Source organism: Chiroxiphia lanceolata, chromosome 3 (assembly GCF_009829145.1).
Source record: "Chiroxiphia lanceolata isolate bChiLan1 chromosome 3, bChiLan1.pri, whole genome shotgun sequence".
In the NCBI taxonomy this organism is placed as follows: Eukaryota; Metazoa; Chordata; class Aves; order Passeriformes; family Pipridae; genus Chiroxiphia; species Chiroxiphia lanceolata.
In genome coordinates this window covers 60,912,770-60,939,691 of record NC_045639.1, presented here as the reverse complement: position 1 = coordinate 60,939,691, position 26,922 = coordinate 60,912,770, and the positions used below count along the sequence as shown (strand labels likewise).

Sequence of the window (26,922 nt, the reverse complement as noted above, 5' to 3'; positions counted from 1 at the left end):
GATGTGCTCTCTCATCTGCATTGCTTTGCCAGCTTTGATCTATAATGCCCTAAATGTCCTACTCTGCCTATCTAAAGCAAGTGGAGTGACCCAAAGGGATTATTCTCCAGAGGTCTCCTTAACCTGGAATTCATTTCCCACTCTTTTTCCTAATGTGTTGGCTTCTAGTTCACACAAGACTGATTCATTTTTCCAGATTTGGAAAAGGATGAAGGCAAGGGGATCTAGCTAATGATAATTTGAATATCATTTGGCTTTGCTGGTGGTATTGGCTTCTAGATCAAATATTTATTTTCTGAGGCTAAGACACTTTGTTTAACAGTTTATATTTTTCATAGAGTAATTAGTGCCAAGGATTGGCAGAAAGGTGCCTTTATATGTGTTCTTAAATATACAAAACGAAAAAACCCATGCTGCATTTGTTTAAAATACTAAACATTTTGTTCAGTTTTGCACATATGTAGTGACATAATTTAGGATCTCAGAGCCAAACATAGCTAAAAATGTTATGATTCCCTCCGCTTTGTGAGACTCATTCTTTAGCCTTAATAGGCTCCACAAGTGTTATTCTTGCATTTATATTTGTATTTTTATTTATATATATATGTGTTCAGGAGACAGGGAAAATGCGAGAAAGAAAGGAAAATTTGTTTAGGGACACTCAGCATCCTCTTACCTCCTTTCATTTTAACCTTAATTTGCTTACAACATTAAGGCTAGCAAAAAAATGCCTAGGCCTTTAAAAGAGATGTAACATTCTCCTTCAATATCTAAAACAAGGGATGACCAGTGGTGGCCTCAGGCAATGCAGTTAAAAAGAGTGGTTATTTCTAGTCTACAGACATACAGCACAGGCAGTTACACCTTCTCTGTAGAAAAATGAAGCTGAGTATGCAGTCCCTACAGGAACTCCTCAAAGCCCTTCTCAACTAGCTCATAAGACAGGAAAGGCCCGCATTTGCCCTTTCCAAGCTTTAGCAGACAAAGGATGACTAACTCTTAATGTGCACACAAAACCAGGAGCCTATAATTTCTTCTTTACTGCGAGCAAGACTGTTTATTGTTTTGCACCCAAGTTACAGATTTCTTACTTCACACATTCTGCAAACCCTTCAACTGAAGCAGGCAAGGAGGGAAGTGTTTATTCCTACACATATTAACCCAAAGGGGACAACCAGAAATTAGTGAAACTTCTAAAAAACCCCAAACCAAACATGTATCTGCATCTTGAGTAGGAAACTACAGCTACCTTCAAACATAATGTATTCATAAATGCATCCAATAAACCACTCTTGCTCCCCTAAATACAGGGTGTGGTAAACAGCAAGATAGATGTGGGTAAATTGAAGTCAAATATCTCCTTACAAATCTTCTTTATTGCATTTCTATAATTGTTTAAATTGTAGGAATGTAAGTTAAATGTTTTAATTGCAGCACAAGGAAATGTGTGGAGCATTGACAAAGCTTAGCTGGAACCTTAATGCATTTATGAAAGTGTATAAATTAATTAGTGTGCTTCAAACACTTACTGGACAGTAATAGCTCTCTGAAGGAATACAAAGGAATTCTCTAAAGGAATACAAAGCAACTGCATGCATAGATTTGTAAGCATCCTTACATATACCACACATCAACACAAGCAGATTTTATATACCAAAGTGCGATGTGACAGCAGAATATGGCCATTTGCTATCAGCTCAAATACCTCTTTGCATTCTTACTAGTAGAGATGTTTCAGCTCTTAGATATGTCTTACTGTTTTTTCACTCTAATTAGAGGTGTATAAACTAAAGCATAATAGGAATATTGCATTTAAAAAACCCCCAGGACTTTCTGTCCAATTGGCAATAACTTTAAGTGACAACAAATGTTCAAGGCATCCAGTACGAGGTTTGGCTGTGTTGTTGATACTTAGTTTTCCAGAAATGGGGAAAAAAAGTCAAGGGTCTGATTTAGGACAAGCTTTATACAAAATGAGTTTAAATAGGATGAGATCACTTCAGCTCTCCCCTTTATTGGCTGGTGGCCTTACATCTCTACTAGTCAACAGAGGAGCTGAAAGACAGAACTCACACACTAAGAAATCTTACCTCTATCTGCACCTGGACATCATCAACTTTGTTTTCAGCAAATGGAGATTTTCTGGTCTGTCCTCTCCTGTGACCAAACTTGCATTTGTTCCTCAGGACTTGCTCATCGTCTTCAATGGGTCTCCGCACATATTTGAAACGATCTTTAAGTGCCCGTTTCCATAGTAACTGCATGGGGGAGAAATATCTGTCATTACCTAAAGCAGGTCACTTTTTTGTATCTAACTCTACAAAAAAGTGTTTGCCATTAAGCAGAAAAAGACTCATAGGGTGACATCACCACATTGGTGGCTTCAGGACAGAAGGAAACACAAGCACTTGTGGTATATGACTCTGTGGGAACTAACAGCTGGGGCAATGGCACTGCTGTGACTTGCTATGGATAGCAGTTATTGAACCTTAGGGTTTAGATCTCTCCTATATAACAAGGGCTGTCAGTGAAATTGCAGTTTGCTTTCCTTTTCTCGGCTCTTACTTTGGGATGCTCCATTCATGACATTGGGTCATGCAACTATGTGGGGAAGCAGATCAGCTCACGGATGCCGAAGAAATTGTGCAGTGGGTTTTTTGGGTTTGGGGGTTTTGGTCTTTTGGGGTTTTTTAATTTAGTGCATTATTTTTCCTCTGCCTCTGGCAGCATCTAACTGGTTGCACAGTTGTATGATGATTGTATCTAATAGAAGGGAAAGACAGAGTGGGACACTGATAGGCTGGGAGCCTACAGGTATAGTGGATCAGCTATATTTTTAAACTGAACTCAAAATCACTGAATTAAGAGGATCATTTGAGTAGGTCCTAGTGTTTTTACAAGGTATGTAAATTCAAGATTCCTTGGCAACCAAAGGCAGAGTTTATGTGGTCCCACAGCTTCTGTCACACTTTTGTCTTTCTTTACTCAGGTATTGAAAAGTCACTTCTGAAAATTAGATGGACAGCAACTTCCTTGTGCATCCTTATGGACTGATGGCTGTTTCCATGCAACCCCCAGCTGGATGTCCCACGGTAGGACCTAGAAATGCCAACTACTGACATGTGGGGAACAAATTACTAAGCAAAGGCTGTTAAACACATCTGCAGGCAAAACCTGCAGTTTTGAATAGTTCTGTCAATCCTCAAAAGCAATTGCTTATTCAAGTTATTGAAGGGTATTCAACAGTCAGAGGGAACAAAAATTGGTCAGAAAAGTGACTATAAATGACAGAATGTGGCAAGAGAGATTCAAATAGCTCTTACCTCATTTTCTAAAATTTACTCCAATACTATACTCACATAAAACTATATTTAAGCCTGTACTCACTGACGTGCTAAAACAAAATATAAACAGAAGTATGATTACCCTAAATTTCTTACCAAAATTGTGTCATTTATTAGTCAAGGTCACATGATTTGAAAGGTTGACTTTGGTGTAAACCTGAATTCAGTAGAGGTAGATCAAGTAGTACGGTATCTTTGCAGTGAGTCTGACATGCCTGCCCTTCTCACTCACAGGATACAACTGATGGGGTCTCTTAAGAGGTGGTGGTGGAGGCAGTGTGACCTTGCATTTCTCCTGCTGAAATTACTGTTCCCACCTCCCTAGAGTACTAGCTGACTTACAGGTCCTCAATCCTAATAGCAAGACCTCTATTAATGGTGGAAGAGCTATGAGAATATAATCCCCGTGGTGTCTACTTCAGTGTTCTTGAGCAGACCTGGGCCAGCCAGGGCAGGTATGCCCTTCCTAGGGGCACATGAGCCCTTACTGAAGTATCCTCTCACTGCCAGTCACACTTGAACATCCAAGAACTGGAAAAAAAACCCCAAACCCATCTGCATTCTAGTATGTAGACTTCAGACTTAGGATTCTGCCAGAACAGGAGTCATGTCATTACCAACCTAAACGTGATGATTAGAAATAGAGTACAACTGCTCACCCAGTCTTCTCACAAGGCATATTCACAGCCTCCATATCTGGAGGCTTACACATCAGCACCATTTTCAAAAGCAGTAGGGTGACTACATGCCTTGAAAATCCCCCTTATTGTCCACCTGAATCTTTAAGGTTCCTAAATATACTTACAGTTCTTGCCCTATGCATTTTGATGCAAATACCCCATCATTATAAGCCTAGCAAAATTTATTTGGAAGCTTGCTATTTTAAAGCTGTTAAGAAAGAAGAAAACAAAAACTTTAGCCTAATGCTTCTCTGAAGTGTTGAACGGATGTTATAATATTTTAAAACATGATCATCATGGAATATATTAGCAGCTGACAATTTAAACATCCCCGTAGTTGAGCTCTGCACAGTTTCTTTCTTTTGAAAATTTTATTTGGCTAGAAGATATTTTTTTCTTATTATTTCACATGAAAGAATATGCTGACACCTATACAAGGCTTTAAATATCCCTCAAAGTTCAAAACATTCAGCTGTTTCATCCTCTAGTTCCCCAATAAATTATAAGTTTTAACTAAATCTATTTCTGTAATAGAATTCTCATAAACTTAGCCAAGTCCCTTCTTACATACCTATTTTAAGAATGAGACTGCAAGCACATACATTTGTGTGGTTTCCCTAGTGGGTAATGCATCTCCTAAAAATGATGCTTTCCTTACCATTTTAAACTGATAACTTTTTTTCTATTTATTTCCCTGCCTTCACACCCCTCCAAAAAAAAAAAAAAATCCCAGGAAGGCTTATCATGCTTGTAAGGGAGTAGAAGGATTAGTCTATCTGACATTGGAGGGAAAGGATTACATGCAGATTAAAAGCAGTAATTTCCTAGCAAATAATCATTTTGTGTGCAGCAGTTACATAAATCAGGCATGTCAGCACTGAGATGCTGGTTTGCACCAGCACTGCTGGGCAGCCACGAGCTCAAGGGAGCCGCTGATGCAAAGCCCACTGGCAAGTGTTGCGAATGAGAGAGCCCTCTCTTTTCCTTTCTTATGTCATGGTTTTCTTGAAATCATATAATTTTCGACATGCTGAAATTAAATAAGGGAAGTAATTCTTTCCAAATTGTTGGGTTTAAGCCTTGTAAAAGTGACCAATACAGATGGAATAGAATACAAAGAGAGTATCTTGCAAATTGTCAAGAAACATTATCATGCCAATTTGCTTTTGGCTGCTGTGTCTATGATGTTGCCTTTTTCTATACAAACTATTTGTCTAACTTACAAATGTTGCATTGGTTACAATATACATTAGAAACCTAGTAAGCTATTTCATGATTAAATTAAGATTTTAATTTTTTTAAATGCTGTATGTTAGATTAGGATAGCATTGTTCTGGAAGTAGAAGGAAACATCACGGGAAAAGTTCCTTAGGTAATCACTTGAAAACTCTTTTCACCAAATGTTAATCTTGGAATTAATTTCATTCCAAGTACTCTATAGACCTCTTAAGTGAGTTTTGTCATTAATATACAATGATTATTTTTAATATTATTTAGAATTTCAGATAATTCTTTCTTAATCCCTGCTTCTATGGTGACCTCATAAATAACATTCTTTTTAAATTCACGGTACACGAGCAGCTTATTTGTGACTTTATTTGTAAATTAATTCATTTAGGATCATATTCATTGTCCATTGCATTGGATAGCCTTCAAAAAAGGGTGGATGGCACAGAAGCATATTTTTTTCAATACTGCAAAATTAAATGGGAAACCTATTAACCAAGAAAATAGAATTATGGATAATCTACTAATAAATCCTGAAACAACAAATCTTTAATGGCCTCTCATTGCAACAGTATGAGATTGAAAATATTAGACTACATTTCTGCATAACACATGCATTGTTTAAATGATTTGTTTAAAACAATTTGGAGTTGTAAATAGGAAGTCTCTAGTATTTTGGGAAAAAAACCAACCAACCAAACCTCACAAACAAACTGAAAAAATGGAATGTTCGAAGTTTTGCAAGTAATTCTTTTTCTTGTCATGAAAACACTCATGTGAATTTAGGTGCTCTTAAGTTTGGTTGTTTTGGTTTTGTTCCTCTATGTTTTCCAGCAGATCTTTCCCCTTTTCAGTTGTTCAAGTCACTTCATTTTAACAAAAATGTTGCAACAGAAGTGCTGACATTTACAGTTCAAAGTTTCTCCATCCATGTACATCAAGAACATCAAGTTCTTTGCCTACTGATTTTCTGCTCTTGGTCAGAAGCTTCTGGAATATGAAGACCTTTCATGTGATGAGCTTTCCCTTTTCTCATCCAGGAAGCCCAACCGCTTGCCCCTGCCCGCCCACACCACGCACAGGCACGCACACTGGCCGGGGAAGATCCCAGAACAGTTTCTGCTGCATCCCTCCAGCAGCCAAGACACATCCATTTTTAGTGAAGGGCTCAAAACTGCAAGACTCACAAGTTAAAATTAAAGTCACACCACTACAGACCTTCTCAGGACATCTCCTTAAGAACTACTGCAGCCTTCTGCAGAGCCCAGCAGATGCTGTGGCTGCTCCTCCACCCCAAAGGTTAAGAAAACCTTTTAAGTATAAATTTAAACTGAATCTAGGAACTGAGACATGGCACAGCAATAAATGGAGAGCAGTAAATGTCATTAACAGTACATTGGAATAGAGCATTTTGCACGGCAGAAAGGAAAATACTCAACTGCAGAAGTGAGCTCCAGCACACCAGAGTGAATGCAAAACTTGGTATGCCAAACTGTGCTGAGCCCTTTTGGTTTTTAAAATAAATGCAACAATTAATTTTTCCTGCAAATTTGTCAAGAAATTAAAAGTCCAAATAATATAAACAGGTTTGTTGGTATTCTAAAAAAACCTGAATAACTTTATTAATCTACCAGTGCTGAAAATCATTGTTTTCAGAGGCAGGCCCAGCTAAATTGCCGTGTTTGGTGTGTCCCATCCTCCAGCCTTACCACACAATGAAAGGAGGGTGTTATCTGTCAGACACAGACAGCTGTGCACAGCTGGTCACCCAAGGCTCTCTGGAGTCCACAGAGAAATAAGAACTTACGTAGTGCTATTCCTCTCTTCCCAATGTAAAAAACAAAACCATATTACATGAGCTGCGTCTCCAGAATTTTATATATAAATGTTATTTAACAAGGAATTTAACTAGGATTTCTGCTTAAAATACTGCTCTATGCCAGTTTTCCTTTTCTCCATTTACCTATCAGTCCCCAAACAAAGACCTTTCTGCTTTACCTCTGAGTTTTATTGATGATAGATTTCTTAAATACTTTCAACGTAGTATTCAAAAAATTGTAATAATGACAACAAGTTTAAGGTATACAAAGCCTCTCAGTAATTAATATTTTACATTTTACATTTTAATACTATTATCAGGAACAGCAAGCAGCAATTATAGTCCCTTGATAGCTGGAGGCAATTTTAAAAGAAGAGCCTACAAAAATTTTGCTTTCTTGAGCTGCTGAAGATCTTTTCTGAGAAAAAAAAAGAAAGAATGGCAGTTGCCAATTTTTTTGCTGTTCATTTGTTCCTTAAAGGTATATGAATTCAATTTTACTGCAAGTCTTGTGATAAGTAGCTGTACATATGTTGCAGGGTTTGTTTTAAGCCATTGCTGTTGTAACACACAGTTATCTCAGACCAAGAAAAAAATAAGTATTTATAGCCTTTATGATCATGAAGGAAGAACATAATGTCTAACACTAAGGCCAATAAAAATAGTAGTTCATTCTCATATACTCCTCCAAACTTAAGTATACAGGCATACACCTTTAGTGCATTTTTTCCTGTCTCAACCCAGGCAGTGGAGAGGGGCTGGCCCAGAAAGTGTTAGACTAGCAATATTGCAAACTGCTAATTCCAACTTCCTTGCTTATTTGCGGTGGTTATTGCCAGACACGCTTTCTAGTAAGCATGATGGAAAGATCAAAAAATAAAGAACAACTTCTCTGAAGTTTTTGCACCATCACATAATTTCTGCCAGCACCAATTCTGCGATCAACCTGGAAAGTAATACCATTTCCTAAAGAACAGAGTTAAAAGTAGTTTCACCCAGTCTATGGCCCTGCTGCAATTAAAGGCCTTTGAAAACCTAGCTTAAGAACCTTTGTTTAAAAACAATTTTTAAAAGTTAAAGGCTGTAAAATGGTTTTCAGACCTGACTTGAATATCATTCCAGCTCCCCCACATAAAGGGAGCCAGATAAACCATAACATTACTCAGAATCTCACCCGAGGACCAACATTGGGGTATTCAGAGAGGTACCCTAATTAAAAAAGGATAGACTGTTGCTATCTGATCCTTTTGCTCCCTCTCTCCTCTTTGAGATGTGCTTTTTTCCTTTAGTCCCTTCCTTTCTACAATGCCTGGGCTCAGGGGAGAATTAGAATAGCCACCACTTAAACCTGAGCTTTTCTGTTTTGTTTTGTTTTCAAAATTCTTTTGCTTCCTACAGTAATGGTACATGAGATATATATTTATACATGTTTAAAGCTAACCCCACTGAGGCTCACAAGCTTTTAGAAGGTGCTATAAAAGTATCACATGGCAAAGCAACAATGTGAAGTCAAAAGGTGACCACTGTCCTCAGAGACCACAGAGATATGTGTGTGTATATATATTCTGGGTCACAAGAGTGAAAAAAATGTAGTTCAAATTTAAGTCATCTCCTTCCACTGCTTTCAGTTATGTCCCCACTGAGATTACAAAAAGTGGTTTTAGATAATTTTTTTTTTTTAAATTAGGCCTAGATTCCAGACATACTTAAACCACTAGTATTACTGAATTTTGTAGTTTGATATCTAACATATAAATGATCATAACGCATTGCAAGACCATCAGTTAGATGTTAGTCCTCATACAGACAATTTTCTAAAGAGTTGGCTTTTTTGTTTTTAGAAACAAAAATAAGTAACATTTAAATTTATCTTTTGGCATAGTAACTCCAGCAAGAAAGCACACCCAACAACCAACCAGAGACTCCATGTACAGCTCTGTATGATCTCACAGTGGCTTTGAGTTATGGCAATAACTGGACTAATCTTTAATTAATATAATGAAATAAGAATGTGATTTGCCAAATGCAGCCAAGTGAAGCTTACAGCTCGGAACAAAGCCAGTATATAAGAAATTGATATTGATTTCTTCTGAACTAGGTTATTTTCTCGTGATTGATTATGTGGAAAAAAACCCACAATACTTACAAAGCCATTCCCATCTTCATCAAGGAATGGGTATGCCTGCAGCAGAGCACTGACAACAACGTTATACTGCTGACTGTTTGGATATCTGTGCAAACAAGATGGAGACGTAAAAGAAATAGTTGTTATTCTGGATAATAATAAACACTAGGGTCTATACTGATCTATATTAAACTGACTATTTCTCAGGCAATCAATTCCTCTTCAAAGAACAAAAGGCACAGCTTTAATGCTTGCATGAAGTCTTCCTGTTGTCTTCAACAGATTTCAAACCCTAAGCCTCCTCTACTTAAACAAGTATATTAAAGAGAACGGCTTTACATCCTTTTGAAAATTTACCTCTGCACCCAACAGGTAATGGCCCCATATAAATCTACTGATGTTTACTCACAGCGATCCTTCTAGGTATTTTGTCATGTCTGCTTGTAAAAATTCAATAATCCTTATTCTCATACTGTGATCAGGGCATTTTTTTTCTGCTAATACACATTTGACATCATAAGGAAAGTCTGGCAAAGCGTAAGAACTTGTCCACTGCAACATCTTGTGTCTTGCAAAAAATGATTTCACATTTTTTCTGTAAAAGAAAACATTATATCATCACAGTCACATCCTTCTTTCATGGAAATGCAGGTAAAATGAGAAGAAAAACACAAGGAAAAACTCAACACGCAGGAAAGCTACAGCTATAGAAATTCAAGGCTTGTTGCCCTTCTTTTTGCATAAAGAATAACTACAAAAACAGCAATCGATATACACAGAGTTAAACCGGATGTCAAATGTGAAATGTTATGACCAGCAGACACTAGAAGGTGGTTTCTAACTGAAAGTGGAAAGCAGAGCAGAGGTCTACGGACTTGTACTGTTGCAAAATAACTTTATCTGTCTTCATTTCCAATGTGTTTCCTACCAGTTCTGCTAACTAGAACTAGAGTAAGACAAATAGCTTAACTGAATAAAATACTACACGTGACATTACCTAAGACTGTCCTCCCCAGGGGAAGGCAATGAAGGGATGAGGGCAGTTATCATCAGCACATGTCTGGAAACAAAGCAAACACAGCCCGTAAAGTTCTGGTCAAGAACACCCTGACCACTATTTACAGATGTCACACCCCAGCTGGGGTGAACCTGAGGTAGGTTATCACCTCTGGCTACTCAAACCCTAATTCTGAAGGAACACAGGGAAAAGTAGAGATAAATTTGGCCTGAAGTCAGTCAAAAGCCACCTAAAAGATGGAGTGGTTCTGGCAGCCCTGGACAGCTTCCCAGTCATAGTAGTGCAGATTCAATAAAGAAATTTCAAATGAGAGGTGCCAAAGACAACTAGAGAGTCCTGTTATAGATGTGATATCACTGCAGTTTATGTTTGCTTTAATTTAAATTACAGAGAGCAATTTGAAAACAACTAGCAGACTTAAAAAAAAAATTCTAAAATAAAATGCTATAATTATAGATGACATATGTAGATGCTTAAATGGTATAAATGTACAGATATAGATATCTAAATTAATAATTTTCAGTCTCTTTATTTTCACCAAGGAGGCATAAGCACCACTAAAGTATGACAGAACAACCAGAATACATCTAAATCAGATTGGATGATCCCCCTCATCTATTTCTTTCCACTAATTACGAAGAAAATTAAGATAGCTACTGCAGCTGTTGAGACATATACAGCATAGATTTCAAGTTAAGAATTCCCCACTTGAGGGATGTGGATAAAAGTTTCCGCAAAAAGAATTGTGGCTGGATGAGGCATGGTCCACTGTCCCTCCCAAACTTCACTACATTTTGAGTCTATGAAAGTTACAGAAGGAAATACTGTTAGACTTCAGTCCAGTCTCTATGGTAGCCTATAACAAGAGCTAGGTATATAAACAAGACTTGTGAAGAGTTCTAGCAAGGTCTTAATGGGGAGGTTTTTCTATCTAGTCTTTTTCAGATAGGGATGTAAAAAATAAATAACTGACTCTTGTGAGCCAATATCTTTAGGATAGCAAAATCAAGTGCAATACCAACGGATGAGCATTTGAAATACCTTAGTTTACACTGCTTTTAAAGACTATTATATACCTGCACAGCAGCTCATTTGAATCTCTGTAGCCCGTTATAGCCTCAATACCCTCTTGAGTAGATTAGCCTGTAAGTCTCAGCCTTGCTGACCTGTTTATGCTGCCACACCACCTTGGCATCTTTTAACGTAGCTTGTAGGCTATCAAAAACTCTACAGCCATAATATAACTGCACCAACCCCAACACTACCACATATGGTAATATAGTGCTAAGAAAAAAAAATGTATCATTTGGGTACTGTCATCTGATCTTAACAGCACTACCATTTCCCCATGCAAAAGAGGTACAAAATGGTCAGGGCTTATGATGTCTTTCTGAGCTCATCAGATTTCGTGAGACACAAATGGTTAACAGCAGATGCAAAGGGCAGTGAACTTCTGTTAGTACTTTGCAGTCTCAAAAGAAGGAAATGTTGTTCAAGAAGTGACAATGTATCCACATAGACACATTCATGTCCTTTTTTGGTGATAAATTAATACACAAATGGGAAAATAAAATTGAACTCAGATTCTGAAATCACTTGGAAACCCCTCCTGTGCAAATAAAGTGCAGATGTTCAATGTAGCATCAGTGAGCCACTCCGCAGCCTGTAAGTCTGCATCCTGTATTTTTGCCAATTTTACTGACGAAAGTGACATAGCAGACAGGCTATTTTCAACATGCTGTCATTTAAACTAGCTCAAAAAATGGACAGAAGTTTAAAACTTACAGTCCTTCTTATCTTAGCAGCACTGAAATTCCTTTTGATGGTAACACCAGTGAAGCTGAAAAGCCACTTCAAAAAGTGGCAAGGTTTAGCTGGTTCAATTCAGGCAAACTGAATTATATTCAGGTACTTGAGAAAATAAAATTTTCTTGCAGTTGGGATGGCTAATAGGGAGGCATGGTAAGTTTCCCCTCCACCAGTCCCTTCACTCTTGCCACCACAACAAAAATATTCCAAATTTCATTTATCTTCAGCCTCACTCAACACAAAATACTTCCTTGTTCAAGATTAAATATTTTACTAGCTCTTGCTGGATTCATCACTGTTGGGCAGTCACATTGAATATGTGCAGTAATATTTTACGATGAAATACAAGCTTGTTTGAAACAAGACACAACTCCACATAAACTTTATCCTCAGAAATGCTCACATGTAAACTTGTTTAATTAAAAGAACAGTTCAGTTCAGCTGTAAAGCTGTTCTCCACAGTCAAGGAAGGCCTGGGCTATATGCATAAATCCCAGTGCACGTACAGGTTGAGATGTAGGTACAAACACATATAGCCCATTTCTAGCCATCCCTCTCTGACCTTCTAGCTAAGCTGAGACAGCAATTAGATCAAAATCTCAAAACACAAGCTACTATATCTTTTCTTGTCTGTCAGTTCTTGAGACTTTTGATTCTACAGCTAAATCAATCCAATGGCTAGCTCTGGCAAAAGTTCAGTCCCCCTCTTTCTCTGCTGTCACATATCTGACTTACAACTTACAAGGAGCTGCAGTGATAAAATTTTTGATTTTTGTTTTTGGTTTAGTTTTTTCACAGTCTAGGTCCCCAAAATGGCTTCCTATGAGGTGAAAAAGGTTGAGCAGAAATTTGCTGACATCAATGGGTTCACATTTTCAGTATATTCACATAAAACTCAGCACATGGGTGGAGTCTCAGTAAAATCCCATTTTTCACAGACAAAGGTCTAACCTTTCACATGTCTACATCACATGTTGGCAAGACTCCAGTCTAAAGATTTGTAGGCTGGAAAAAAGTCCATGCCTACAAAGTCAAAGAAGAAACAGAGGAGAAAACATGGAACTGGCAGATGTGAAAGAAAGGAAAAGTCTGCAGCTCTAGAAAATACTCCATTTCCCTAACACATGTATAATATGCTTTCAACTTTATAACAACATTTAAGATTGTAAAGGTTATTTCCATCAAAAGGAAGAAATTATGACAAAAGATGAAATATCAAAAGAATTTTTTTTTCCCTTTCAATAGTTGATAAAAAAGGGCTCTCCTATTCACAGTTATGAGATCTGTGCCTGAAACATCCTCATGCCATTATCTTCAGGCGCTTCACTGTCATTTCCAACTTTTGAACTCAAATGCAGAGTTTCCCAGTTATTCCCTAAAGCCTGGGATTTGCAGTCTGCCCAGTGCTTGATGATCGCTTTTATTTTTCAGTTCCCACTATACATAAGGGCAGCCATCCTTTAAACTGAACAAGAAGTTACCTGCAGCAGTGCTAGCCAACAGACCAACACTGGGAGCCAACAGACACCAAAGCTGCCCGTTTCCCAGAGCAGCTCCCACTTCAGCTTTTCCTGCAGTACCCTTGCTATAGAAATCATCGCATTCAGTATGAGCAACAAGTTACAGACAAAATTAATCCACGTCCAAAAAAGTTTGAGAGATGCAGACACAGCCTTCTTCTAGAAGGATTCCAGATTTTTTGACAGTTCCCATTTTGAGGAGCTGCATCACATAAGGGAAGGTTCTGCACTTCCACCTCGTGCGAGGGCAGCAGCTGTGGGATACAGACAGGGGAAATAAAAATGCTCCTTGGGGAATCTGACTGACAGAATTGCCAGCTAAGTCAGGCCATTTAAAAAAAACCAGAGTTTATTCATATTCACCTGCGTAAAATGTGCTATACTGCATCCAAAGAATTTTAAGGGTTTGGGGTTTTTTTGTTGCTGTTGCTTTTATGACTTTGCTAGATCTTAACAAGGTAATGTAGTTCGTGTCTCTCATAAGTCACTTGTAAGATTTGGCTCATTTCTGGTTTGGAATAAAGGAGATTTAGCAATTTTTTTTTTCCCTGCAAACTTCTGTGGAAGGCTCACAGTACCATATCAATAAATTCAGCTCTGCTGACCTGAAGTGCTCTAAAACCATGAGTCCAGTTGTCTGGACTTCCAAAACACTGAGACAACAAGAACAGAGAATTTATTATTATGACTCTTCTTGGTCTTTTAAATTTTAAGTTAGCATTCTTAAACATCCTACTGCAATGACAGAGACATGAAATGCTGACTTAAAAGTGCAGAAATTCTTGCATCCACATAAAATGACAATGTAAATTTAAAGAATGTCTCCCAAACCCTACACAAATCAAACCCACATATAGAACAGTTTTGTGAAGATGGAATAACAATTGAATTGAAATAATCAGAAATCATAAAAATGGAATTATTTTTCTGTTATGGTACGCCATTCACCAGGAGAATCTACTATTGAAACAATAAATAGCTTCAGAAGTATTGAGACAAATTCATAGCAGAAAGATTCAACCAATCAATCACTGTTAAAATTAATGGACTAGATGCAATTTATGATTTTGGAATCCCCAAAGGTATAATCAAGTGAAGCATCTGATGACTGTACTTCTGAAAATAGACAGGCAGTACTTCTTTTCTTCTATTATTGACCATTATCATGGTCATGTTGGGATTTTTTATGTCTGCTTCTCATGTCCTTGTGAGTTAACTGAAAAAAGGATCATCACATGTACTAAAAGTAATCTGATGATATCCAGAACGAGGTCTTTGCACGGAAACTAAGAAACTCTTAAGCTATACATAAAAAAGCACAGTCCTGCTGAGTCTTCATTGTAGGACTATAGTGTGTATATGTATGCACATAAAAGTAATATTTGTTCTCTTGTATAAATGGAGGAAAATCATCCAAAGTAGTTGACTAAGTGACAGTTTTTCAGGCTAGCTGCTCTTTCTCTGTTTTCCTTTTAAAATTTTCTTTTCCTCTTAAAGCACAAGCATAAGTGTATTTCTGATAAAACACATCAAACAGACCAACAATACTTATATATGGGTAATGGGGAAGCAAAGGAAAGAGCTCTATAAAGACCATTAGCAGAATGCCATATCAAAACTAAAAGACACTTCAGATGCAGCTACCCAGCAGTGAGGGCAGTTGCCTGTAGCCTGACTGAAATAGATGAGACACTGCCCTAATTAAGGAGAATTCCTCCACTGAGGAAATGGATGACCCATGCAGGCCCATCATGGACATGAAGACGGATGCCAAATTTGTTTTCAGATGAATCTTCCAATTCATTGTCCTTGCTACCAGCTCAAATATATGTAGGCACCAGCACCAATATTCTGTCACTGCTGGCAATAGCTTTATTGGTATATGAGCACTTAGCAGGCTGAGGTTCAGTTGAGCACTGACCATATCTTCCAAATTCACAGCAAATAGGAAAGTTCAAACCTGTCAAGGCCAGATGGAAGATCCGTTATCCTGCTTGTGTTCTGAGAAAATTACTCCAAGGCGTTCAGGCAGTAAATCTGTTACACCGCACTTAAGAGCTACAGAACATGTTTTTACAGAAGAAATAAATGTACAAATAAACATGTACCAGGACATCCCTCTTGAAGGAAAACAGCTGGACCATCATATTGGAAACAGTAAAAAAGAGATACATTAGGGACGTCATCTGCTAAGCAAACATGTTGAGGAAAGGCAGACAGAACATATAAACCAACCAATAAAAGGTTGCTTTTTCACAGCAGTATCAGGTATTTACAAGTAGTGCAAGCCTCTGTCTTAGCAACAAGATAAACACCAGGCTTCCAGAAGCCATAAAACTGCTAGTACTCCAATACAGAAAAGCAGGAATATGGGAAACGTATCTATTGAATTGTCCTCTGTAGCTATCTTATTGTCTTCACAGACAAGCGCTATTTCAAGATTAATCTTCTTGGTAGGTTAACAAAAAACTGGCTGTTATTACTTCTGTCATTTCTAGCAAAAAGTTATTTCACTGGAGTAGCTTGCAAACCTCATCTGCTTATATGTATGCACAATTTCAATACAAGAAAAATAAAATTATACAATTGCTTCATCCACTTACTCTTTATTTTTATGTTTAAACAATCTTCTTTGATATTTTGGTAAGATTTAGTAATATAGAAATATAGTTGTTAGGACTACCTACACAGGAAACATAAAGAAACTTTGAGCAAATTCACAGCATTAATAATCCATAAAAGCACCCATGAATTCACTTCAAGCAAAACCATGCAGTTATAGAAGCTGTAGTTCCATGGATCTTTTGGGAAAGCAGAAACAAAACCAAACCACACAAAAACCCAACACCACATAAAAATAATAATAATTAAAAAAAAAAAAAACAAACACAAATTTTAAGTTCTTCTTTTACAGATTGGATTAAAATAATGAGGCTATAAGTATAATCCTAGCTAAATATCAATAGTTTAAACTGTACATTGAAACCAATCCCATCACATTAAACTAACCCCCTGGCTGAACAGACTCTAGAAGTGCTTATATTAACTGCTCTACAGTGGATGATGTGGGAACACCCAGTAAGTAAAAGTGGAAGTCAACCTTGTTCTTAGCTGCTCTTCCAATTCTGGCCTAGCTGATGAGAAAAGGGTCCCTACCCTCCCTAATCAGAATAAGACAGTCCAGAGCGTTTTATTTGCAAAACAACCTCCATATATTACTACAGCTTTCCTTTCCCTGTTAGCTGAGAGACTACAGGAGAGAAACAAATGCACAGACTTAAAACCAGTAGAAACTACACACTATTGATCTATCAGAAATATCAACTGACATTATGCCAAAACACAAAAAATAGCCACCATTCATTAAACTGATGTGAAAAACCCTTTTTCACCAGGGCACCTAAATCCATAAACTGGAACTTGAGTGAAAAACAAACAAACCAACCAGCTCACCCAGCTTTCAAACTAAGTTTATTAACAGGGGTGTGTGTGTGTGTGTGTTACTTTTATGCTCTTGGCTAAGAATCTGTCATTATATTACAGTCAAAGAAACTTTTTCTCTTCTTGTAATAGTTTTTCTAAAACAAACACCTTGTTCAACCCTTCATAACCTGCTTATAGCTTTCATAATTCCCTCAAGCATATGAAACATTAAAATTTTCCATTGGTTGTTGAAAATGCAGTAAGTGAATACTGCAGGGAAAGGAAAAGCAAAAACAAAAAAAATAAATCAAACCTAAATTCTATCATAAGACATTTATCAGCGTAGGTCAAGTCATAGACATATTTAAACAGCATTGATCTCTAAAAATAGTATTTAGCTTTGGATGAACCTAGTGCAGCAGTTAATGGATGCAATGGCTGTTTAACTCCATCCTCATTCTTAGATAAAACAGCTGTTTCTGAGAAAGATGTTTGCCAGATTTTCATTTGAACTTTAGAAAGAAGCCCTCATCAAATTTACTCAGGTCTTCAAGACTACAAATCATCACAGCTCCACTGACTTCTACTTCTCTGAGAAGGGGCACTTCATTTACAGCAGCAGACTTGCCCTCTCTTCTTCTCTGCCCTGAGCTAAAGTGGCACTGCTCTTTAGCAGTCCCTTCCCCTTAATAGACCATTATGGGGCTTTGAATGCTTTGGAATGACAATATTTGCTGAGAACATTTCCTAAAGTCAGTCTATTCCTGTTCCTGGTTACACTGATTCACACAACCCATTTAAAACTCTTTATACAGCACAAGGCAAATTAGTCATAATTAATTAAAAATAAGCATCCTTTGGAAGCACAGACTAAAACCCATCATTGCAAGACCATATTAGTAGTTTATTCTGAGGGTTTAAGTGATTTGGGTTTGTTTCTTCAATAACAATGCTGACGGGATCTTTGGATTTGGAGTTTTTGGTTTGTTCTTTTAAAGAACAGAAATAGCAAGACTTTATTTTAAAAGCATTAACTATGTGATTCACTAAACTCTTTCCTCTGTTCCCAGTCAGTCTTATCACTAACTCCTTGTTAAAGTGATTTTTGCAGGAAGATCTCTCCTGGGAGAGAGTTTTTTTTTCTCCAGGAGGGAAAAAAAACCCAGAAAGAAAAAACCCTACACCTTGTCTTGCCTCCGGTTTCTAAGGGATGCTAGTTTTGATACCCAAGGAAAATGAGCATCCAAATGGAATCAGCATGCCTACCTTCACTAATGCTATATTTAAGGTGCCTCAAGCACACAATTTTTTTAATAGTCATACTCCAGTCTGTAATGACTAATTTCTCAGATTGCTGTTGAAAACATATCTGTAAAAGACAATTTTTAAAAATTAGATAAATAAAGACAAACCTGTGTCTTGCCCTCTGCATGAGGTAACATGAAACAGTGAGCAGGACTGAGGATGGAGGGTAGAAAACACATCATCAGGCTTTTTCATTCAGCCAAATCCTAATAAATTTCTGTTTCTGCTGTTTTCTAAATATACCTGGATATAGCAGAACCTGGCCTCCAATAATTAAGAACACTTTTTGTAAAGTATAAATGAAGCAAAAAGAAGTGTTTACATCATTTTCAAAAGGTAATGAAAATGTAATGAATATATTATAAACTCACTTCTGCTTTAGCACCCTGTGATCAATTAGTCCTTTTTCATTTTCATTTGAGCACAGATATTTTTTCTGCTCTACATGACCAGAAGAATTTAACATCTGTCTGTCAGTAGCCCTGAAAGAAAAAAACAAAACCAAAAAATTTACTGTCAGGTCTTGTGCAGCTTATAGAAAAGAGGATCTTTAGGGTTCTAAAATACCAGTGGCACAAATAGAAAGGGAGAAAAATTAACATATTGAATAGCCGTGATTTTACATGATGCTAATGTCTCCTAATCAATCAGTTCAATTATCAGACTCCGACAAATTAAAAGGAAAAATATATATAGTACTGCCTAGTGATATTCTAATTATTATACAGTTAAAAACCCAAGAAAAATCAACCTTCTCAGAGGATAACTGCTATCCTCATAGCCTGGCACCTCCTAATCTCTGGGAGTAACTAACCAGTACAGCTTTAAAGGTGTAGGCTGAAAGAACTATTTACACAGTATTGCAAGTAAGTTTCTATTTAACCAGAACCCTGAAAATTTGTTTTTTCTAGAGGTTAAGTCCAAAGCTTCAAGTCAGCTCCGAATGCCAGCTGGTCTCACAGTCCACTGTTCATGGTTATTTACTTCAACTCTAGCTCGTCACTAACACCAAAAACTCCAGATACAGACTTTGCTATGTGCCAGACCAAACCATTGCTTTCCACTTAACAGTTGTGTCCACTTCTCTTCCTCCTCATATTCCTGTTATTTCTTGTTTTGTTGATAGAAGCCAACATCAACAGTTTTACCCTGTACTGAGGGATAAGCAGAGCTTAGATAGGGGATACTGTTATGCTGCCAAGAATTCATGGCAGTCATCAAGCACTTTTTTTTTTTCTGATCTTCATCTCTTCAGAACATCCAAACTCTAAAGACGCTTTAGAAACTCTTCCAGCCTCAGCTGCACTCAACACACGAGAGGTTGTTATTGGAAGTTACATTAGTTTACCAAATTTATAAGGGGAGTTTTCCCTTTCTATGAATCAAAATTTTTCATCTATGCAGTTAAAGCAAACAAACAAACAAAAACCCTATTATGTTTTCTGTGTGGCTCCTAGAAAAAACCGATTGTGAAATTGGAAAGCATCTTAATATTTACCTTGTGAAATTTACTTTTTGAACTCCTCACACACACATAAACACAGTTTCTACTCCATGATCTAGAACATATCCACCTTATCAGTGACAGACACAAGATGCTATTTCCATGTCCTAAACCAAACTGCTGGAGATGTAAGTCACACTCAGTGTCCTTTCAAAAATTTATTACTTCCACACAGAAAGTGTTCACCTATTGTACTCAAAACTCCATGTCCAACCAACGACTTCATTTCTGTTTCTAGCAGGGAGGTGAGTTCGGCACAATTGACACACAGTCAGAAGATGTGCTAAGGACATCAGAATAAAGAGGCTGCAGCCAGGAGTGCACCAACAAGCACTGGGGATAGCATTCACCTGAGAAATACAACAGGGAAACACTGCTGAGAGCTCTTGGAAGCTCTACAGTGACTTCAGCTGACTCAGAAGGACACTGTGACGATGCTGCTTTCTCCCCTGCCCTGAGCAATGCCTTCTCAACCCTGTCACTAGTCCTGGCAGTGTGAGCTGGTTCTGGAAACTGGCCTGACTGAGAAATAATTCTGCAAAACAGAAAAGGTGGTTGGTTTTCACCTGGGTTCAAGCACCACAGGAGAAGGGCTAGGAACACACACACTCAGTTTTCACCATTGTTTCCCTGCCACTGTGGGACCGCACACTCAGCCATGGGTCCTACTAACTGCAAACCCTGCCATGGTGACTTTAATCACTGCCTAACACGACTAACATGACTAAGAAATGGAGGAAATGTGTGTTCACATATATTGTGGAACTATGAATTTTGAATTTGTTCAAAACAGTGTCTCATGCACTTTAGTCAGGAGTTCTTGAACTAGATCAAAAGAAATTATTCTTACAGGATTTTGTTCAAAATGTAGTAAATAGACAAAATAATTTTATACTACATCACTAAGACAAGCACTGCACAGTTAAGAAAAGAGAGTTGCAGCTACCTGCTTATGAGGATACATCTTTTAGTTTTATGACAAAATGCTACTTTTACTACAGGAGCTTTTCCATCATTTTATACCCCAATCTGGACAGAATATATTGACTTTTTACTCATCCTAAAATATATGACTGAATGCATCTTAAACTTGCTTGGTCTTTATTCTGTCATTCTTGGTGACACAGAAAAGCTTTCAGAAACAGCAGCTTATTTACTCAACTTCCCTGTAAATAGAAGGATGCCAGCATCTTATCTTCCAGGAAGGAGGCTAGGTAGGGAAAGATTTTAACGTAAATTATATTCACTATCATTTGATATTTTAAGCTCTTAATTTTTTTGGAGTCTGTAGAACTGCACAGCAAAGCTGTGCCCTCATACTATCGTAACTGCAAGATCAAATTCAGAGTTTCCTTTGGGAAACTGAATTTCAATACACCTGTGACACAAATACTATCTCTGGCTAAATCATTATTTTACTCCAAGATTTGCAAGCATTTAAAAGTAAGTTCTTCAAAAGGTTAATATTGTAAATAGTGAAAATTTTAGCTATAGTGAAAGTTTGATAGTGCTTTGTCCAAATGAAAACTAGGTCCTAGAACCGGATATGAAGAAAAGTTTAAGTTAATTAACGGCATTGTTCTGGAATGTTGATGCCCTATTTAAAACCACAAGGTAGTATCTAATTTTGCATTTCACATGTTGTTACAGATACTTAAAATTTAAAAAAAGTCACAGCTGAAGAGCTAGTAAATGCCAGTTTTAAAATGCCATGAAAAGAACACAGCTATACCCGGACTGATATATTCTGTGCCATGTACAAACTCACCCACTGATTACTTCTGGAAATTTTTGAGAAGCGGTTTCACAACAGCCTGTAAGGGAATCCAGCCCGCTTTTTTGTTGATGGTATTTTTTAATCAGGTCCATCAGCACTGCCTGGTGCCCAATCTTTTTCACCAGCTGTTGCACCATACGATCATTAAGTGCCAGAAGAGCTGCACCACTTACTTCTTCTTCTGCAGATTGAAGGGGATAAAAGACATACTGTAAAATAACTTTACAGTTACAGTTACATTCTATATGCCTAAAAACATGATGGAAGACAGGTCAAAGGTAAAGATGCTTTCTACTGCCAGCTGTCATTTTCAACTGCTACTGTCTTTTCCTAAGCAGTACCAGGAATCACTGGTCAGATACCTTCCCCTAACAAAAAGCCAAGTCTGAAATATGCAGAGGCAGAGAGGTGACTGTTTTAATGCTTTAAATCAGGCCTTGCTTAAACCACAGGAGACTGTCACTTGTTAATGAAGGAAGGCAAGTTTTTTAAGAGAACACACAATAAATAGGCTGTTCACATAACAGTTTCTTGTGAGCTCTTTTGCAGTGTGTTTATATGCTCAGACATAAAGCGTTTACACACTACAGTTGCATTATTTCAAAAGATTTATACAACATAAAATAGGCCCTGTCAAGACTTTTAAACTGCCAGTTCTGATTTGAGGTGTCTCTTTATATACAGGCTTAATCTCATTCCCCGTGATTTCTCAGAGGCTTCATAATAAATCTGTACACTTATGTTAATTTATCAGATCTATGTCAGTTCTCACCCTAATAAATTTTTATAAAAGTCTGAAGTTAGCATATACACACGTGCCCCAAAACAAGGTAGGCAGTGCCAATTAAAGGTGTAGCAAGAATTACTAAACAAGCCCCCCCTCCAAACAACAAAAATGCTTACCACGGAACTTAGGAACTAGTTCTCCTAAATTTCTCTGTTTCAACCAGTTGCAGACTTGCTCAACCGACCAATTTTCCATCTTCAGCTGTTGCAGTGCTAAATTTCCCTGCGAAATTAAAAGAGAAGCTTATTTTTATGCTGAACTCTAAACTGAACTCCAACATTTCATAGGAAAAAAAATGCACTTAGCAAATAAAGATACATCTACATGTTCTGAATAGAAATAGTGCAAAATAATCTAGCTAATGCCTGTTATAAGTGGCAGTTTCCTTGGATCCCTTTCCTCACCTCCTCTCCCTTCCCTGCTTTTTCTCTGCTCTGAGACAGCCTCATTCCTTATAAAACACGACCTGCTCCAGTACCATTAACACCCAGATTTCCTCACAGAGAAGAAAAAAGGTGTGAAATTCACCACCACCATAAGGCTCATCAGGAAATGGCTGACGTTTTACAGAAGGAAAAAAAGCAAACCACCCCACCATCAGATAAGAGTCTGTCACCTATAGGTTTATAGTCAATCAAGCACCTTAACCCTCTCTGCACCACCACCCAGGGCAGGTACCCAGCAAATACTTAACCCTCAATTACCAACAGTTAGGGACAATAAGGATGGAGGGGAGGGGACTGCGTCTCCTCTTGTTTGCTAGTTCTGTTCGCCAGCCTCCAGTGCTACCTGGGAAGATGCAGCGGGTACCCTTGGAAGGTAGAGGGTGGGCAGGGGGTCTCTGGGAGAGCCGGGATGCGTACACCGACCCTCTGGGTGAATCCGTCCTGCACATACCGTGTGCCTCCAGTCCGAAGGACTGACTTGGATAACGGGAGGGGTACATCGCATACCAAAAACAACAGCAAACTCCCCAGATGAAGATTGCTGATAAAGACAGCTGTTCCACACTGCAGACTTCTCGGCAGCAGAAAACTCTCTCCGACGGGGATATCCTTAATAATGTTTTAGCTCTACTACGTAAAGGAGCACCAAGTGCTTCATGACCATGCTTGCAATGCATAGCAAACAACACTACAGGACATTGTTTGAGTCAGTTTTTCAGATGAGAATACATGTGTCTGGCATCGTTGGCCAAACGTTTCCTTCCATACCCTGAGCCTGCAGCAAACTGTAGGCTAACAAGAGTATTCACCCCCACAAACCTGATTAGCATCTGCACTCCAAAAAAAAAAATATCCTGGAATAAAAGCATTTCTATTTTCATTCTTCAACAGCAGACACCCTCCAAAAGACCTGCACTTCATGCTTATGCTCTTATGGCCTTTTAAGTTCAGCAACTTAAAGGGGTTAAGTTTGAGAGGAATGCCTTTCTTCTTTACATGAGTGGATTTAATTCGCTATGACAACAGTAGCCATACAACTCCTCCCCCAGGCTAAGCAGCAAGAACAGAGTGTGAAAAGTCATTATTTGTTGAGAACTCTGGTGTAAATTAAAAATCACACCTTTCTGTCACACTTCTTACTTCCTTGCAAAGAGTAGGGCAGAAAAAAGTTTCCAAAAACTTGAAAGATAAAACCAGATGTAAAGCAGAAAGATACTTCCCTTATCTAACAAGCAGTGTAAAAGGAAAGAGATACATTAAAATGTTGGCAACGTCACTTCTTCGTTGCGAAAGAAGACTAACATTCTAGAGCACTTCTAAAGCATACAGGCAGATACCAAAACTTGAAAAAGTGTCAAGTGAGCTATAGCCATGCAAAACAATATGCACATTTAGCTCCAGGTGGCTAATTCTACAGCAAAATGGCCACTTGCACATGGAAATGCAGGCTGCGCACTTGAAGTGATTATACCTTGGAGGCTTTTTTTTAAAAAAAATCAGATTATATGCATTAAGGTTGGGAAACATAAATACTTTGAAATGCTTCTCACAAGTGATTTCACTTACTTTCCTATGCTATAGATAAAGGAGTCAGAAAAAGAGCACACCGATTTTCTAGCAGCATTTTGGAGACAACAAGAAAGATTGAGCACAGATGCTGATATTTGTCTTCATTAATGATTCTATTTATTACATTAGCATCAGAATACTATCCAGTGAAGAGTGCTCAGCCTCTGCTCAGCGTGGTGAAATTTGTGAATATTTGTATTCTTCAATCAACTCTAGGTCAGAACAACAAAACAAATCCAACAGCAGCAACATTTTAAAGAGAGCAATTTACAGTATAACTTATTCAAAGCAGTTCTAAGTGTGAGTGATCTCTGCTTGTTAATAAATACAGGCAATCACTGAGACCCATTTCTTCATAAACTTAGGATGAATATCTATCATTAGGACTTAACAAGCCGTGGTTAATGAAACTAAGTAATGAAATCTGTGAAAATTACATTTCCCTAGGATGGGACAGGACAACACCTCTATTTCCTATAAAATCCTTGAAGACCAAAGGATAAAAATCTTGGGTTTTAATCATATCAAGCTAAAGACCTATCTATGGTACAGATTTCTGGCGGATGCAGTTGGTTACACAGTAGCAAGAGATGGAGTTCCTGACCAGCACACCTGTGCTGGCACATCAATATTGCACATGCACTAATTTACCCTGCAGCTTGCTTCACAAGAAAATACAATAAGCTCCTGTAGTCTTGAATTCTAAATTAATCTACTTATAATCTTCTAAATGAATAAACCTATACATCAAAACATATTAGACATGAAGAGTGAATTATTGTATTTACTTCATGTGTTGACTTGTGAGAGAGTCTGTGGCACCACAGAATACAAATAGCACAACCTTTGACAGGTCTCTGTGTGGATGTCACTGAGATCAAAATTATGGTTAATTTTAGTACATTTTAGTACAAGAGTAAGGAATGTGATACATGCACATCTATACATCACAGCTGTGTGGCACATTTTGTACAGAGCCAGGTCTCAAATTTGCTAGTGTGATGAGTAGGAATTTGTGCATACCGAAGATATCAGCAAAGTATCCCATGTGCATTTCTTACGTTCTGTTTATTTGGTTTTATCTTTGTATGCTTTGCAGAGACTTTATTATTTTCTTTCCACTTACTACCAAACTTTTTTAAAACAATTAAAAATATGTTCAAGCAACTTTATTGCAGCCAGAATATGTCATCTTGGATCCAATACTGAGTTATCATGAAAAGAACGTCAGCTGTCCACAAACCTTTTCAATAACATATAGGGAAAGACTCCAAGGCAGCACTTTTATCACCCTCTCCATTCACTGAAGAAAATGCCAACGAATTGTGGCTGACATTTGTCAGGCACATGTTAGAATGAACCATTGCACTGAATGCTCAAAGAGACACCTGGAAGAAAGGGAAAAATATTCCAATACCAAAGCAGGAGGAAATCTTAAGGTCAACATACCAGTTCTCATTTCTATGCTATTGTAGAGTAAGACACATGCAGCTGCAAGATTAGGAGACATGCAGATGTACAGCAGATGCAAGAGAAAACCCATATTGCCTAGAAGTAAGGCTTTATAAGAAGATCTAGGAAGAAAACCTGCACAACCATTAGTCAGCTGTAAATAAAGGGGAACAAGCCAGACAACCCTTCTAAAGTTTGAACAGGATTAAGGGAAGTTTCGAGGGTTCTGAACATGCCTATTTCTTGAGCTTTTTAAGCAGACCAACTCCTCTGGCAGGAATTAACTCTGAAGAATATTGTAAAAAATCAACTCTTTCTTTAATACATGTGCTTCTGATTAAATATGCCATTTCTAATATTCAAGTTTTTACTATATGAACTTCAAATATTTTCATCTGTGTTATCTACAGTGCTACTGGAAAAATGAACTGTCCTGCTTCAACAGCAAGATTCAGCAGAAGTAGCAAGTTCTCTCTGTTACAGATGTGCAAGTTATTTGGCAATTTGAAAGGAAGAAAAGAAAGTTAATTTGACTGTGTTTTAAGGTGATTTAATAGTAACACAGATAAGATTCCATTCTTGCTATTACTGGCAACAGTGCACAAGCCATGAAATAATACACTTAGTCATAAAAGAAAATGTCTTTTTTTTTCTAAGAAAACCTTCTAGAAATGAATCCCTGTAAAATCAAACCCTTTTATATTATCTTTAAGAAAATGGTATCAAATTACAAATACAATGTTACTGGATAGTGAGAACAGGAAAAGAATTAAGTAAAGGTTAAAAATTCGTGAATCACAAAAATGAAATCTCATATACCACAAAGAAAGCAATCAGACTGAGGATGTTCAGTACAACACAGGGACTGCTTCAGAAGACTATAGAAAAAAAGTCATTTTGTCTTGTAAGTGATATCACACTGACTTTTCTCCCCAAAGCACAAATTTCCCACCAGGACTATTAGTACTGTTGATCATGTCACTGCTGGCTTAGCAGAGAACTCCAGCTCCTGTCACTGGGTAGTGCAGAGACCTCGCACACTATAGCCCTGCAGTGCAATCCACAGTAGCCTAAATCAAAGCAGTCATAATCCAGCCCTCTTCTTTGCAGCCATCCA

General features: G+C 37.7%; 1 protein-coding gene across 1 annotated transcript in view; it reads right to left on the bottom strand.

Moving 5' to 3' along the window:
- Nucleotides 1-23,302, bottom strand: part of SAMD3 (sterile alpha motif domain containing 3) — a 37,642-nt gene extending 14,340 nt beyond the window's left edge. The window contains exons 1-7 of the mRNA XM_032683507.1: nucleotides 23,236-23,302; nucleotides 22,455-22,560; nucleotides 21,543-21,732; nucleotides 18,642-18,752; nucleotides 9,605-9,790; nucleotides 9,217-9,301; nucleotides 2,091-2,258 (exon numbers count right to left, since the gene is read on the bottom strand). Of these exons, the coding sequence (XP_032539398.1) occupies nucleotides 2,091-2,258; nucleotides 9,217-9,301; nucleotides 9,605-9,790; nucleotides 18,642-18,752; nucleotides 21,543-21,732; nucleotides 22,455-22,560; nucleotides 23,236-23,289 (900 nt within the window). The 5' untranslated portion in view covers nucleotides 23,290-23,302. The remainder of the gene's footprint in view (nucleotides 1-2,090; nucleotides 2,259-9,216; nucleotides 9,302-9,604; nucleotides 9,791-18,641; nucleotides 18,753-21,542; nucleotides 21,733-22,454; nucleotides 22,561-23,235) is intronic.
- Nucleotides 23,303-26,922: the final 3,620 nt, after the last annotated feature.